At 33.9% G+C, this 12,399-nt stretch overlaps 5 protein-coding genes across 5 annotated transcripts; 3 read left to right on the top strand and 2 right to left on the bottom strand.

The window, feature by feature from the left end:
• Nucleotides 1-34: 34 nt before the first annotated feature.
• Nucleotides 35-1,294, top strand: MED22 (Mediator complex subunit 22). Its single transcript, XM_076131543.1, has 3 exons — nt 35-217; nt 345-446; nt 595-1,294. Exons 1-3 carry the CDS (start codon nt 121-123, stop codon nt 810-812), a joined length of 417 nt encoding a protein of 138 aa, XP_075987658.1. The 5' UTR covers nt 35-120; the 3' UTR covers nt 813-1,294.
• ND-ASHI (NADH:ubiquinone oxidoreductase subunit ASHI) lies at nt 1,286-2,170 on the bottom strand. The gene is made up of 3 exons (XM_076131532.1): nt 2,011-2,170; nt 1,715-1,932; nt 1,286-1,587 (listed from the first exon to the last, which is right to left on the bottom strand). Exons 1-3 carry the CDS (start codon nt 2,099-2,101, stop codon nt 1,375-1,377), a joined length of 522 nt encoding a protein of 173 aa, XP_075987647.1. The 5' UTR covers nt 2,102-2,170; the 3' UTR covers nt 1,286-1,374.
• Nucleotides 2,171-2,429: 259 nt separating this feature from the next.
• On the top strand, nt 2,430-5,553 carry LOC142984120 (protein-associating with the carboxyl-terminal domain of ezrin). Its single transcript, XM_076131505.1, has 7 exons — nt 2,430-2,770; nt 2,841-3,026; nt 3,154-3,293; nt 3,532-3,641; nt 3,724-4,053; nt 4,144-4,331; nt 4,419-5,553. Exons 1-7 carry the CDS (start codon nt 2,558-2,560, stop codon nt 5,241-5,243), a joined length of 1,992 nt encoding a protein of 663 aa, XP_075987620.1. The 5' UTR covers nt 2,430-2,557; the 3' UTR covers nt 5,244-5,553.
• LOC142984125 (1-acyl-sn-glycerol-3-phosphate acyltransferase alpha-like) lies at nt 5,549-8,920 on the bottom strand. The gene is made up of 5 exons (XM_076131518.1): nt 8,707-8,920; nt 8,483-8,616; nt 8,227-8,408; nt 7,944-8,109; nt 5,549-7,864 (listed from the first exon to the last, which is right to left on the bottom strand). Exons 1-5 carry the CDS (start codon nt 8,895-8,897, stop codon nt 7,710-7,712), a joined length of 828 nt encoding a protein of 275 aa, XP_075987633.1. The 5' UTR covers nt 8,898-8,920; the 3' UTR covers nt 5,549-7,709.
• Nucleotides 8,921-9,605: 685 nt separating this feature from the next.
• On the top strand, nt 9,606-12,279 carry RpL5 (ribosomal protein L5). Its single transcript, XM_076131489.1, has 7 exons — nt 9,606-9,737; nt 10,240-10,353; nt 10,428-10,577; nt 10,817-10,977; nt 11,293-11,451; nt 11,692-11,809; nt 12,050-12,279. Exons 1-7 carry the CDS (start codon nt 9,735-9,737, stop codon nt 12,242-12,244), a joined length of 900 nt encoding a protein of 299 aa, XP_075987604.1. The 5' UTR covers nt 9,606-9,734; the 3' UTR covers nt 12,245-12,279.
• The last annotated feature ends 120 nt before the right edge of the window (nt 12,280-12,399 follow it).

Genomic DNA, 12,399 nt, shown 5'->3' with positions numbered 1-12,399 from the left:
AACACTCGTTGATGTTTGTCAATTTTGACAACATTAGACTCGCAGTTGACAGTTCATAGCGTAGATTAGACGGCTAAAACTACTGTATTTATTAAAATAATTATAAAGTTTTCATACAATATGCAAAGAAATCTGCCCCAAAATAAGGAAGCTTTACTGAAATCCTACACAACAAGATTAAAAGAAGATGTGAAGAGTATGTTAGAAAATTTTGAAGGTAATGATAATGCTTCTTAATTTTACAGTATTTTGAGTGTTCATTTTTGTTTACTAAACAAGTTATGATAGTTTGAATAGCTGTCTATATACTATGCTGCCTCCTAATCACCATAAATCTCTTCCAGAAATTATAAAACTGGCCAAACTTGAGAATGAATCTCAGCTTAACAGGATGACACAAATTGAACAAGATACATTTGAAATGCAAGTGAGAGCTGCTAACATAGGTAAATGCCATTTTTTATTCTGTGACGTTGACTAGTGATCTTAAATTTTATCTCAATTCGTCTTTTACATTTAAACAAATATTCAAAAATAATGAAACTTAATGTACTGCTGTGCTACTAAATTACACCTTACCATGTTTTGTTTCAGTGAGAGCTGGTGAATCATTAATGAAACTAGTATCGGATATAAAACAATATCTGATATTAAATGATTTCCCTTCAGTCAATGAAGCCATCACTCAAAACTCAAAGCTGTTTCGTACCAAGCAACAGGAGTGTGACCAGAAACTGATGTCTCTCCGAGATGATATAGCCGCTGATCTTTATGACTTAGAAGATGAATACTTTACTAGTATATACAAATAATTTTAGTTTTTAAGTAACTCTGTAACTTATAGCAATGACTGATATCAGTGATGCTAAGTATGATTAGAATTTGTATTGTTATTCTTAGTAATAGTTATCTATTATGTTGTCACCTCTATGGTGCCATGTTAATCTGCAGTTATTTGAAATAGGAGATTCGCAACTTTACCACAGAGGTGATGGCACAAATTATTTATCACATTCAAAAAAGTTGAACACATGCTGTCTTACTGATAAATGTTGTGTAAGCATTGATCAGTACAGTGTTTTGTCTTTTCCTTGTTCTTTAACAGTCTCAACATTGAGTGTAAACAATGTTTGCTAATAAAACAGTTACTAAATAATGTAATGGCAAACTTTTCATGTAATTCTTTATTCATCTCTATATTTCAATCCCTTAAAAACCATGTCTGAAACTGTATTTCATAAAAAAACTGAAGTGAAGTGGTGAACATTATTAAAACAACATCAAATAACCAGAAGTTCTTTTTATTTTTTGAACTAAAACAAAACAAATATTCTAAGCAAGTGATCTGATTTTCACAGATTTAGAACTTCTTGTCTACTTAGCACAGAATAAATAATGAGGTCCATTTGTTGGTAATTGTTTGGCAGTAACAGGCCTTCCAATTTTGAAGTTCTCTAAATAGAAGTACAGGGCAAAGAATCCACCAATACAGCCCAAAAACCAAGTCCATTGGTGAAGGAGTGAGAACCTTCTCTTCATAGCAGGATCATATCGGTCTCCACCGAAAATTTCCATTCTTGCATGGATCTAAAAATAAATGTTTACTGTTAAGGTTATGCATAAAGAATGTTATCAACAAAACATTAAAAAATATTGAAATTACTGTCTGCTATTTAGTTAATAAACTAAAAGATTTTCAATTAATTTGACTTACAGGCTCATTGAAGTTTCTCTTCAACTCAGGGCAATCATATGGGTAGTAGGGGTCCCTTGAGTCCTCTCCAACATCAGGCAGTTTAGGATAGTCACCATATCCCATACTTTCGGGATACGGCTGATATTCCTCAACAGTCATGCCATACCGTTTCGCTGAAGCCTCGCGCTCCTCGGGAGTTTTAGGATATTGACCAGGTTGATATTGGTAGTTCCAATCTATAACGAAATGACGTAACAATCACAACATAAAAAAATGAGCATAGATGTAAGATACGGAAGAAAAATTAGACTTACGGTTGCGGGACGCATTGTATATTATTCCGAGAGACTTCTTTATAGTTGACGGGTTAGAAAACACCGCTTTTTTCAGCAAATTCGAGGCCATTTTTGCTACAAATGTACGGTGTTAAACATTTGACACTGACATTCTATTGTATTTTCTTGTGACACTGACAGTCAATAGTGATGTACTTATACGTGAGTATTTCGCTTCTCGTAATAACCGTCCAAATTAAAATAAAATGTTTACATATTTTTCATTTTATTTAAACACTTGAAAAAAACTTCATCTCTCAAAATTATATATTATACTGTAGTTACAGTTGCTTCGAAACCAATATTTTCAAGCTTTACTAAATATACTTAGCGCCTAATCAGCAGCATATGCATTTTTTTGGTCTGATAACACTAAATCAATAATGTCAGTTGGGAAATGTCACGTAGATGTCCAATCGTCGATATTGTGATATCTTGTAATTTCTAAATAATACCAACAACTATATAATTTTCTACTAAAAGTTTGAAATGATAAACATATGACAAATATCGGACAAAATTCTCAATGATGGGTAATGAGAGTTCACAGCTGAGTGGATTAGAAATTGAGGATAAGGCAATAGAGATAACAGATTTTTGGTGCCACTATCAGGCCACTATTAAGGATAGTTGCAGGTATTTTAGCTTAAAGAGCGATGGATCAGTTTCCGTGTTTAAAGGAGAAGCAGCGACAGGCCCTCTCTGGGCTATATCGACGCCTCTAGAAAAATTCTCTAATGTAAGTTCTGTCCAAGTGAGGTGAATGGATTGTTTATTTTATGAACTTAAAACATTGTCGTCATTTGTAGAATCTGCTGAAGTATCGCCATCCATGTATTGTACGATACATATCAGCTTGGCAGCAGCGCTCTACACTTCATTTAGCGACTGAATATGTGCAACCATTGTCACAAATTTTAAATACTTTGACACCGCTTCAGATCTGCATTGGACTGAACAATATTTTAAGGGCGCTAGTATTTCTTCAAGAGCAGGTTAGTTTATATTACATTTATTACTTTGATTAATGTTCATAATTATTTTATTGCCTCACTATGTACCATTGTGAGATAAATGTTGTATGCAATAGACTACTAACTGTTTGTTTCCTTTCACTTAAAGGCTGGTATGTCCCATAACAATGTAAGTATGTCAGCAGTATATGTGACGGGAGATGGCCAGTGGAAACTAGGAGGAATGCAGTACTTGTGCCCTTTTGCTGATCTTACATCTGCTTATTTAAAACATGCAAGGATACATAGGTAAAAACTTTATAAACTACCTACTTTTTAAAAGTTTATTATTGATCTACAGTCAGCTGAAGACAATATAATTATACACTATTGTAAGATGTAAAATAGCAGTGTATTGTTGCTTCATTTGTGTAAAGAGAAAGGTGTTTTAAACTAAATTGAAAGTTACTTAAATGACCTTGCCAGATTATTATAATACCTATATTATTTGTAGCTGTATTTAAAATCGTTTGTTTTATTATTGCAGGTATGATAAGGCTGTTGATCCTAATGAAGACTCATATGAGATTACTACAAAAGTTGACCAATATGGATTTGCAGTATTAGTTGATGATGTATTCAAAGACTGTCATGATGGTAACATTAATATAACTTATTCTATTTTCTTCACATGAATTCTTAATTAATCATTAACCAATTTATTTTTATATTATTTCAGATGAAGTGCCCCATTTAAAAGAATTTAGGAAATATTGCAGAAATTCATTGCAGCATCAGGATCCCTCACAGAGACCTAAATTGTCTGATGCATTGCTACATAATTTCTTTAATCATGAATTTATATCTATTTATAAGTTCCTTAACTTCCTACCATTGAAGTCAGAAGATGAGAAATGCCAGTTCTTCTCTAGTATTTTGGACAACCTTAAATGTTATGATGAAGAAACAGTGGCAAAGCAACTGGGTGGCCTCTTACTATCTAGGCTTACAATGTTGGATCAGACTGCTCAAAAAGAAGTCATACCTTTTATTCTCAAACCTCGAAATGGTAATCTTTGTTAATCTTCTATTTAACTGTTTGACACAGATGAAATAATGTTAATAGAACTTAATTATGTTTTTTTTTCTATAATTTCAGACAGGATACCAAATGGTGAAATATTAGGATTTTTCAGTCTCAGTGTGTTTAAAGAACACATAAAGCCAAGACTTATGCAGTTGTTTGGTGTTAGAGACAGTCAAATTAGAATGTTACTGTTAAGACATTTTGCCAAATTTGTTAATGTATTTTCTCATGAAGAGCTCTCACAACATATCCTGCCAGAGGTAATTATCATAAATTGTTGTCTTTGGAAAATATGTACAAATAATATTTCATTTGCAATATTACAATATTGTTTGTGTTTGTTTCAGTTACTTCTGGGAATTAAGGACACAGATGACAATTTAGTGTCAGCCACTTTAATATGTCTGAGTGAATTAGTGCCTATATTGGGAGCTGATACAGTTATTGGAGGACAAAGGTCTAAGCATTTCACAGATGGCAGACCCAATTCTAAGGGCAAACCTTTACTGCCCACAACCAGTCCTGTACCTGAACCTAAAGACTATCCTATAGCAAAATCATTACAAGATTTACCTTGTTCTGAACATATATACGAAAATGATAGCAATGATTTAACTTCTTTTGAAAAAACATTAACATTAAACGAAAGACCCTCTCCAGTTGGTGGTGAATCTTTAGAAGATGAGATTATGGTTACCGAAACAAGCAAAAAGATTGAAAGTGAAGATGACTGGAGTGACTGGGAGAACAGCCGCCAATTAAGTGCTGCAACAGCGGGTTATATCATAGGAGAAGATATCATACAAGAAGAGTTCATCCATAGAAATTCCATAGAAGACAAATTAACTCAAAATATAAATCCTATAACTAAAATAGAAACAAATAACATTCCAGAATCAAGGACAATTCTCTTACAAAAAGCTGCTATACAGGCTAAAAAGAATATTGTAGACATATCTGAATTAGATATAAAGAATCAGAAATATGAGCATTCTAAAAAGGGAGCCGATGAATTCGACTTTTTTGCTGACATGACACCTGTTATAGAAAAACCAACAATTGTAAATATTGCTCAAGACAATGTCACGCAAGGTGTTAGCAGTAAATTAAATTTTGTTCCAGATGATAGTGTTGATGAGAATGAAGGCTGGGGGGAGGGTTGGAATGACTAGTAGACAAATTAGAACTTGCTTTTTATTTATGGAATATTTAATAATGCAATAAATCTAATGTCTAAGAATTTACTTCGATATTTATATACATAAAATTGTACATATTTGTGAATCAATATATATTTATTTTATATTATGCTGAGAGCATGTAGCAGGTAGAAAAGTGAGATTACTATGATTTGTTTACAATATAGAGCGCCTGCATGGTAAAGTGTACTAATATAGCACAGACATGGCGATATATCATCAGCAATCTCTGTTTTTATGTTGGGGTAAATACTAAATACATATTAAATTAAAATACCTTGTATTTTATGTGCAATTGTTTATTTAAGACTGCTCTCGCACAAGTGCTGTTTAATCACGTGCGCCCACTTACAATTATAGCAAATGTAACTTCTTTTATTTATGGATCCATTCATTAAACACTTTATTGTTATTCGCAATTCTGAGTCAAGCTGAATGTTTACCATTTTATGTAAAACTATGGATGAATTCAGGTTATCAGTTAAAAATTAGTTGGTCATAGGACATATCATATATATCCTAATGCCATAAACAGTTACATGAGGAATATTTAAATTCATACATAGTACAATATGGTTTATATACAATACTAGCTGACCCGCGCAACTTCGTTTGCGTGTATCCCGCTACTTCGACAAATACAGTCAACGCACCAACACATATTGGATACTAATTTTCAATTCACAATAACTTCTCTTTCCCTTAACCGCGTTTAAAATATTAAAATGTTTTTTGGTTTCTGTGACTCTTCTTTGATCGCCCCCCCTATCAGTTTTTGGAAAAAATATTTAAGTAATGTACAGATTTTTTTTTGTCTTATATGTATAGATCAAAGTCGCCGGCCGATCACGGTATCACGGTACGGGCCGGTCGATCGCGGCCGGCCCGTACCGTGCCGCAATACTAATATCGTGATATCTCCTAAACTATATGTCTAAATAACACACTGTAAACTGCAAAAATAATCTAAATTAAATGCTCGTGATGATGAACTTACTTATTTTGATAAGGATATATGTATTATTGGTTATATCACCAGTTAAACATCACCCAACGAATTAAATGTTTTTTTAATACAGAAAAGTAGTTTTTGTGACTTAAATAAAAAAGCTGGATATATGTCATCGCGGACTTTTTTGTAGAACTAATAAAGACCAATGTTTTTGCTATACATTGTTCTTACTTGTATCCAACGGTATAAGCGGCGCACGCACAAATGCAATCTTCAATTAGATTTTTTTTCTGACTTCTTGGACATAAATCGCTATAACTCAGCTAATATAGTTTCAATGTATTTCAATTATATATAAAAACCTGTCGGAGAAAATACTCTTTCTATTAGTGAAAACCGCATCAAAATCCGTTGCGTAGTTTTAAAGTTTTATGCATACGAAGGGACTACAGACAAAATGGGCGACTTTGTTTTATACTATGTAGTGATGTCTTAATTGCTTCTTGTTCACCATTATCTATCAATTAAGCTTGGTGTTTGGTGTAAATATGTGAAAATTAAACTCACAACCTCACCTTACAAAACACTTATTGTATATCTTTACATACACAGCCCAAATTATATTTATATTGCATTATAGATTGGCTTAGCCCAATAAATATTTAATTCTCAAAAGTTGTTTTATTAAAACAGTACTTAAGCTTTATGCAAAACATAAAGGCTTACTACACACTATTTAATTTGTGGAGTACAGGTATTGGGACTAATAACACCATGTCACATGGAACCATGGGGAACTGTTAAAACAACAGTGGCAAACATTTACCTAATATGTGGTAACTTATTACTAGGATAATAATACTGAAAGGTAACAAAGAACCTTCGAAATAAAATGAGTCAATAAATCTTAAACACTACATTAAGTAAAAATAAATAACATGGTTGACTTACAGTATACATGAACAATTGTAAATGACAAAAAAAGGAAGATCATACATTAGGAATATCAGTCAACTAAATGGTGAGTAAACCTTACAACTAGTTCTAGGAAATGTCCTTAAATATATTTGACTTATTAGCTAAAAAGCAAAAATTGTGACTAGATAGTGTTCATAATAAAGGAACTAAATGTACAGGTATTTTTGGATTTAAACACTGAAAATGTCTTGCAGATCTAAGATGTTGATAACTTGGCACTGAGTCTTGTTAGTTCTACATATCAAAATATACCTACTACAATAAATTAAAATTTTTGTCAATCAAATAACATATAAAAATTATCATAATTTAACAACATAAATAAATTGACTAGATTCAGTTGTTATGTAGTTTTGACCACTTCAGTGCCTAAAATAAATATAAATACAATCAGTCAAAAAAACCAAATGCATGTTATTATCTATGGGTAAAATTCTAGGAAACACATTTTAGTATTTCAGTATGCCAATGGAATGTTACAGGAGGTGGGTGGTGTGGGTGTATGGCATTTAAATGGCAATTTTCCTTTGCATGACCAAATCTTTGGAACTTTCATAGAATACTTCCATCATTTTTTCACGAGCCACCTCTGATAAAGTTTCAACATCATCACGAGTCATTCCACTAGTTGGGATCGGAGGCAATGTTGTAATAATTACTTTACCTGCAAAAATAAAATTAAATATTTATAAGGCAAATTTTAACTCAATGGAGTTCAGTTTTCAATATTAGACTATTCTTACCTGGTTCAAATGTCTTGGTTTCACTATCAAGGAAATAGTACTGACTGAATACTACAGGCATGATAGGTATCTGAGCTTCAATGGCCAAATAAAATGCTCCTTTCTTAAAAGTCTGAATGCTTCCTTTATTGTAGCGTGCCCCTTCAGGGAATATCCAGAGTTTAGTCTACAAACAATACACAACAATAATATTATAAATATGTATTAAATTAAACTTATAAATAAGCGAAATGCGCACATGAAATATTATTATATTAATGAATATATAAAAAATCCAACATACTTTTTCTTTAATGACTCTTAATGTGGCTTCCTTCATGAGTTGACGAGCTCGTTCAGTTTTTAATCGGTCAATGAATACTAGACCTGATAGCCAGGCTCCAAACCCAAAAGCACCAGTGAACATCAGGGGCCTTTTGGCCACCACTGTACAGCGCTTCATACGAGGCCACATCTCAAACATTCCTTAAATAGAAATTGTGATATAATGTATGTACTTCAAAACTTAAATATGAAACATAATATTGGTTTTACCTTACCCAGTATATCAAGTGAACTCTGATGATTGGATATCACAATGTAGCACTGGTCACTGTCCCAGTGTTCCAAACCCCGCAATTCCCATTCTATACCAACTATATACGAAGCATAGCGGCAAAATCTGGAAGCAACTCTGCCGAAAGAAATTACCATAAATTTATAGCATGTTCGTGGCACGAACAAATTAGTGAACACGAAATATCTAAATAAATCGATATCTTACATTAGGTTTGTTACGTCGCGAGGATATATTAGCACTACGGGCAAAAGCACCGTACATGTTATCAACACGTATGCGTAATACAAAAAAAACTTCAAATAATATCGGAAAACATTACTTTTTTCATATAAAAAGGGCAAGGTAAATATAAAACCCGCCAAAAATAATTCAGGATATGAATAGGAGGAAGCCATAACGAAGAATTTAATATTGACAACTTATAAAATATATTACCAGCTGTAAAAAAAAATAGTGATGTCCGGAATGCTCGGTTAAAGTTACTACAAAATACGACGCTTCTAACCGGTACCTACCTTTACGGTACCTAACTGTAGGTATTACCGGTTGTTACCTAGACATTGCTGGGTTACAATATACCTACCTACCAGACAGAGCCTGAATTGTTTTTCCTCATCTTTCTTGCCAGAAGAAGCTTCCTTCTAACTTATTAGAATAATAATAATAATAATCCTTCTGAAATAATTATAGAAGTTCTTAGTGCGGGTTTATACGGTGCCAATTATGGAACGTTTGCGTAAATATTTATTTATTATTTATTTATTTTAACTATGTACTGAATAATTAAACATATTGAAGTTCAACAGAACAAAAAATGGTCTTTTAGTTCTTATACAGGACACTGAAGAACAATATTTTTTGGTAACAAAATGCCTAATACCTTTGCAAGTTCATAGAAGCAATATTGCGATGGTGCAGTCGCTGGAGCTGGAAGTTTTCGTGGGGGCAGTACCAGGTACAAAAGCAAGTGATGAATGGCAAAAAAAATACATTGGTGTGTGATGCGAGTGCTTTATATTTATGTGATTAAAGAGAGCAGTAGATCATAAAAAGTTTTAAGCCTATGATCTAGAAGGTTAATGTTCATATCAGATTGCTGGTCACACCACATTACAGAGAAATCTGGTAACCCTGTTTCTAGTTGTCAACTGTCAATTTTAAGAAAGTTTCTTTTTCCGGTGGTGTCCTTTCTGGGACGCCCGATTCCTAAATAGTTTTAGGAATTTATTAAAATGGTGAGAAATCCTTCTGAAATAATTATAGAAGTTCTTAGTGCGGGTTTATATGGTGCCAATTATGTAACGTTTGCTTAATTTTCGATTGTGATTGTGAAAATATCAGTTGATGTCTAAATCGTGTCACTGATTTGGACTGGTTGTTACTTAGTTTTTTACTACAATAAAATACCATGATTTTGTAAGCATGTACAAAAGCTACCTTCTTTTGCAGTTGAGTTGTGCCCAGCAATTTTAAATTACATTTACATTAGGCTTTACATGAATTTGATTACATCTTAGAATTATAACCTAAAATGATGAAACACCGACACATGCGCGTCATCTGATGCTGCAAGAGAAACAAAATAGATGTGTAGTGCCATGTTTTATGTGTACTGCTATATTCTGTCTTGTTTTAGACTGCGGCACTATTGATTATAAAGTGTCTCTGATATCCCTTGTGATAGCATTCAAGGTTTGTTAGTAAACGGCAGATGGTTTCATAGCGTTTATGTTTCAGGGTTTCGTGAAAGTTGTGAAGAACAAGCAATACTTCAAGAGGTACCAAGTTAAGTTCAAGAGGCGTCGTGAAGGAAAAACTGACTACTATGCCCGCAAACGCCTCATTGTTCAGGTAAGTTGCACAGTCCGAGTTCGTCATTTTGTTAGGTTAAAAAGTATAGTCTTTAATTGATTTGTTTATTACAGGACAAGAACAAATACAATACACCTAAGTACCGCCTGATCGTTCGTCTGTCCAACAAGGATGTGACCTGCCAGGTGGCTTACTCTCGCATTGAGGGAGACCACATTGTGTGTGCTGCCTACTCTCACGAACTGCCACGCTACGGTGTTAAGGTGAGCTTATAATCAAGCCCTGAATTCAATCATATAAAATTTGCAGAAACTTACAGACAGTTATAACCTGTATTGATCTTGTTTATTATGATATGATGATTTTGAACGGGCGGTCTGAAGAGACGTACAAACTCACAAAACCCTGTTGTTATATGTTCAATACTGATTTAAGTTATTCCTCAAGTATATTTAAACATGATATAATTACTTTGATTTTAATATAAATAGGTAATTTGCAGGTTGGTCTGACAAACTATGCTGCTGCCTACTGCACTGGTCTGCTGCTAGCTAGAAGACTGCTCCAGAGGCTAGGCCTTGACACTCTGTACACTGGTGCCACTGAGGTCACTGGTGACGAATTTAATGTAGAACCTGTTGACAATGGCCCAGGCGCCTTCAGGTAATTAACATTATTATCATATTGTTATGTAACTTAAAGACAGCTAATCAAATTTCCAAGAGTCATTTGGAGTCATCAATTCTTGTATTGCATTCCAACTTCCGTCCACAGACCTAAGGTTAACTATTTTGTCTCACAAACAAATATTACAAAGAAAGATTTTTAAGTGATGAAACTGTTACGGGCGGACTGAAAGCACTGTACAATGCTATCTAATCATGTTTAATCGTAAATTCTGATTTTTAAATTCCTTTCCTTTTCGAGATTATCCTAAGAAACCTGGTACATTACTACATTTTCGTATTTTGTTATTAGATGTTACCTGGATGTTGGTCTGGCACGTACCACCACTGGTGCTCGCGTGTTCGGAGCCATGAAGGGTGCCGTCGACGGTGGCCTGAACGTTCCTCATTCCATCAAGAGATTCCCTGGTTACGATGCAGAGGCCAAGAAGTTCAATGCTGAAGTACACAGGTAAGATATGTCTATTATTTCATGGCTCCATTCATCCTCCAAATGATAACTTCCTGTTGCATTTGGACAGCCAATTTTGGAGCAATATTAATGCATTGGGATTTTTGGTTGTGATTTTAAATTGTTATAATTTATTGAAACCGGTCCTAATTACACCAAAATTATGACTTAATGAAAAGTTACGTAAAAATCCATATATTGTAGTATGTAAATCAATTAATAACATTTTTTTTTGTACAGGGCACACATCTTCGGTTTACACGTAGCTGAGTACATGCGCAGCCTTGAAGCCGATGATGAGGATTCATTCAAGAGACAGTTCGGCAAATACATCAAACTTGGTGTCAATGCTGATGCTGTAAGTTTCATTTTCGAATTTTACGTCCAAACAAATTACTGTTTTTGAGTCTATACAATAACAGTGTCGAAGTTGGACAACAGTATCTGCAAACTCAGAGTATTGAGGCTTTTATAACCTTTAATTAATATTGAGATTGCAACAAATTCACACATTTTTTCATTTTCTCATTCATTTTTTGCACAAAGTAATATCTACTGTTTTTAGACTAGAGTTATAACTGTCATATTTTTGCTTCAGGTGGAATCCATCTACAAAAAGGCACACGAAACAATCCGCGCTGACCCGTCACACAAGAAGAAGGAGGCCAAGAAGGACGCCGGCAAACAGAAGCGCTGGAACAAGCGCAAGCTGACCCTGGCCGAAAGGAAGAACAGGATCAAGCAGAAGAAGGAGTCCTACATCAAGAGGCTTCAAGCACAAGCGGAAGCGTAAAGGCTATAATATCAATAAAAGCCTGTGACCTTTTATTTCTGCCTTTTTATTTCCATCCCTATACAAACGTCTTATTTTGAATCGAAAGTCTGTAGTTGGAACAATGCTGCAATGCAATTACAAAGTAGAGATGTACGACGGTATTTATAGGCGTT

Source organism: Anticarsia gemmatalis, chromosome 2 (genome assembly GCF_050436995.1).
Source record: "Anticarsia gemmatalis isolate Benzon Research Colony breed Stoneville strain chromosome 2, ilAntGemm2 primary, whole genome shotgun sequence".
NCBI classification, from domain to species: Eukaryota; Metazoa; Arthropoda; class Insecta; order Lepidoptera; family Erebidae; genus Anticarsia; species Anticarsia gemmatalis.
This window is presented reverse-complemented; position numbering and strand designations above follow the sequence as displayed.

What these genes read in the sequence shown, in the direction of transcription:
- MED22 (XM_076131543.1), top strand. Translation starts at nt 121, where the DNA reads ATGCAAAGAAATCTGCCCCAAAATAAGGAAGCTTTACTGAAATCCTAC. An exon ending in TATGTTAGAAAATTTTGAAG is followed by an intron (nt 218 to 344) that starts GTAATGATAATG and finishes AATCTCTTCCAG; the next exon opens with AAATTATAAAACTGGCCAAA. An exon ending in AGTGAGAGCTGCTAACATAG is followed by an intron (nt 447 to 594) that starts GTAAATGCCATT and finishes GTTTTGTTTCAG; the next exon opens with TGAGAGCTGGTGAATCATTA.
- ND-ASHI (XM_076131532.1), bottom strand. Translation starts at nt 2,101, where the DNA reads ATGGCCTCGAATTTGCTGAAAAAAGCGGTGTTTTCTAACCCGTCAACT. An exon ending in ATACAATGCGTCCCGCAACC is followed by an intron (nt 1,933 to 2,010) that starts GTAAGTCTAATT and finishes ATTTCGTTATAG; the next exon opens with ATTGGAACTACCAATATCAA. An exon ending in AGAGAAACTTCAATGAGCCT is followed by an intron (nt 1,588 to 1,714) that starts GTAAGTCAAATT and finishes ATTTATTTTTAG; the next exon opens with ATCCATGCAAGAATGGAAAT.
- LOC142984120 (XM_076131505.1), top strand. Translation starts at nt 2,558, where the DNA reads ATGATGGGTAATGAGAGTTCACAGCTGAGTGGATTAGAAATTGAGGAT. An exon ending in TAGTATTTCTTCAAGAGCAG is followed by an intron (nt 3,027 to 3,153) that starts GTTAGTTTATAT and finishes TTTCACTTAAAG; the next exon opens with GCTGGTATGTCCCATAACAA. An exon ending in TATTCTCAAACCTCGAAATG is followed by an intron (nt 4,054 to 4,143) that starts GTAATCTTTGTT and finishes CTATAATTTCAG; the next exon opens with ACAGGATACCAAATGGTGAA.
- LOC142984125 (XM_076131518.1), bottom strand. Translation starts at nt 8,897, where the DNA reads ATGGCTTCCTCCTATTCATATCCTGAATTATTTTTGGCGGGTTTTATA. An exon ending in GAGTTCACTTGATATACTGG is followed by an intron (nt 8,409 to 8,482) that starts GTAAGGTAAAAC and finishes TTTCTATTTAAG; the next exon opens with GAATGTTTGAGATGTGGCCT. An exon ending in AACCAAGACATTTGAACCAG is followed by an intron (nt 7,865 to 7,943) that starts GTAAGAATAGTC and finishes TTATTTTTGCAG; the next exon opens with GTAAAGTAATTATTACAACA.
- RpL5 (XM_076131489.1), top strand. An exon ending in AATGGCCCAGGCGCCTTCAG is followed by an intron (nt 10,978 to 11,292) that starts GTAATTAACATT and finishes TTTTGTTATTAG; the next exon opens with ATGTTACCTGGATGTTGGTC. An exon ending in TTCAATGCTGAAGTACACAG is followed by an intron (nt 11,452 to 11,691) that starts GTAAGATATGTC and finishes TTTTTTGTACAG; the next exon opens with GGCACACATCTTCGGTTTAC.